The 1,510-nt window shown below is 37.5% G+C and overlaps 1 protein-coding gene across 1 annotated transcript; it reads right to left on the reverse strand.

Moving 5' to 3' along the window:
* Nucleotides 1–310: 310 nt before the first annotated feature.
* LOC103403725 (zinc finger protein 3-like) lies at nucleotides 311–754 on the reverse strand. The gene has a single exon (XM_029096126.2). The coding sequence runs from the start codon at nucleotides 752–754 to the stop codon at nucleotides 311–313; it is 444 nt and encodes a 147-aa protein (XP_028951959.1).
* Nucleotides 755–1,510: the final 756 nt, after the last annotated feature.

The raw sequence follows: 1,510 nt of genomic DNA on the forward strand, positions 1-1,510 counted from the left end.
AATTCTCTCCTTCCCATTGATTAGGAAAATAAAATTTCACATGGCTACCTAGCTAGACTTTATGATTATTAAGTAAGGTTCTCAATATTAAGATCCTAATAATAAAGACACAAATGATCTATTTCATAGCATATGCATCGTTTGATACATTGTAAAACAATGCTTGTCCATTGATGAGCTCTAACATGCAACTTTTTAGGGTTCTCTGGATGGCATTGGAAACCAAATAATTGAACACGCAAGTTCTCAACCATACACGAAATGACAGAAAAAAAGCTTTCTAATTAACCAGTTTATTGAATATTAAGACTCAAAGTCTCAAACGCAGATCAACATCATTTCCTTCATCTACGTTGGGAACAACCTGTTTGATATGTTTGAAGTTCAAGCCATGAGGATTTCTGGGGGCTACCACAGACGGGACCCGAGCTGCACCAGCATGACCATGATCAGAACCACCATTGATATTGCTTGTGGATCCACTAGAACCAACGATTATGGGTACACTTGTCGCTACCCGTTGATATTGATCACGATGACCATGATTAGGAGGAGGAGGATGACGATGTTGGACATGGTCTAACATGGCCATCCTTTCAAGCTGCCTTTCTCTTTTGTGTGCGTTTTGATGTCCGCCCAACGCTTGAGAGCTTTCAAACTTCCGGCCACAGTACTGACACTCAAACTTCTTGCTCTCGATGATCATGGCGACTCGGTCACTGTCATCCGTCACCGAAAACCCGAAGAGCTTCATTTTCTGATGAAAGAATATGGTTAATGGAAATTGAGAACTAATGAAACTTACATATATTACTTGCCCTTGGAAATACCCGAGCAACATATCCAAAGCTATAGAAATCTAGTGCTAAAGCACTATTGCATGGCCTATCATGGCAAAACACCTACCCACACGATCTCTGGTCTTCTCTGGCCTCCCCTAGTACCGTTTTTACTATTAATTGTCACATATATTTCTTTAAAAGGCGACAAGCTGGTGGATTCGTTATGGCAATCAACTTTTTTGGGAGCATGAAAGACTCAAAGAAGTATCCTGATCACTTATCGTGCGATTCATTAACGGCAGGAATTGAATCTAGGACGTGCGTGTGGAATACGGACTTGTAATTCTTCTCCAACTACTGAGTCACTCCTTAGTAATTAATTTTAAAATGTCCTTCTTAGCAATGTTAATTTTCTCTAGTTAAGAACGTCCTTCTTAGCTACCGTATAATGCATTTTAACAATTAAAAACATTTATATTTTAATTCCTCACTTTCATCTAAAACACGAAAAGAAAAAAAAAACACAATTAGTTCGATAAAAGTTAACGGAAAATGCAAGCATTCGAACAACTAAACAATTGTCAATTTAACCGGTTTTTGCATAGATAATCTTTAAAAAGTAATATAAAAGGAAATGATTTCAATCATGGAATCACACTCGAAAATAAGATGCCTTGAACTTAGAAAGTCAAAAGATGTTCTTGACCTAAACGTAGACAAGTTTAATT

This window comes from Malus domestica, chromosome 16, assembly GCF_042453785.1.
Source record: "Malus domestica chromosome 16, GDT2T_hap1".
Taxonomy (NCBI): Eukaryota; Viridiplantae; Streptophyta; class Magnoliopsida; order Rosales; family Rosaceae; genus Malus; species Malus domestica.

Excerpts from the sequence above, each read along its gene's own strand:
- LOC103403725 (XM_029096126.2), bottom strand. The coding sequence starts at position 754 with ATGAAGCTCTTCGGGTTTTCGGTGACGGATGACAGTGACCGAGTCGCC.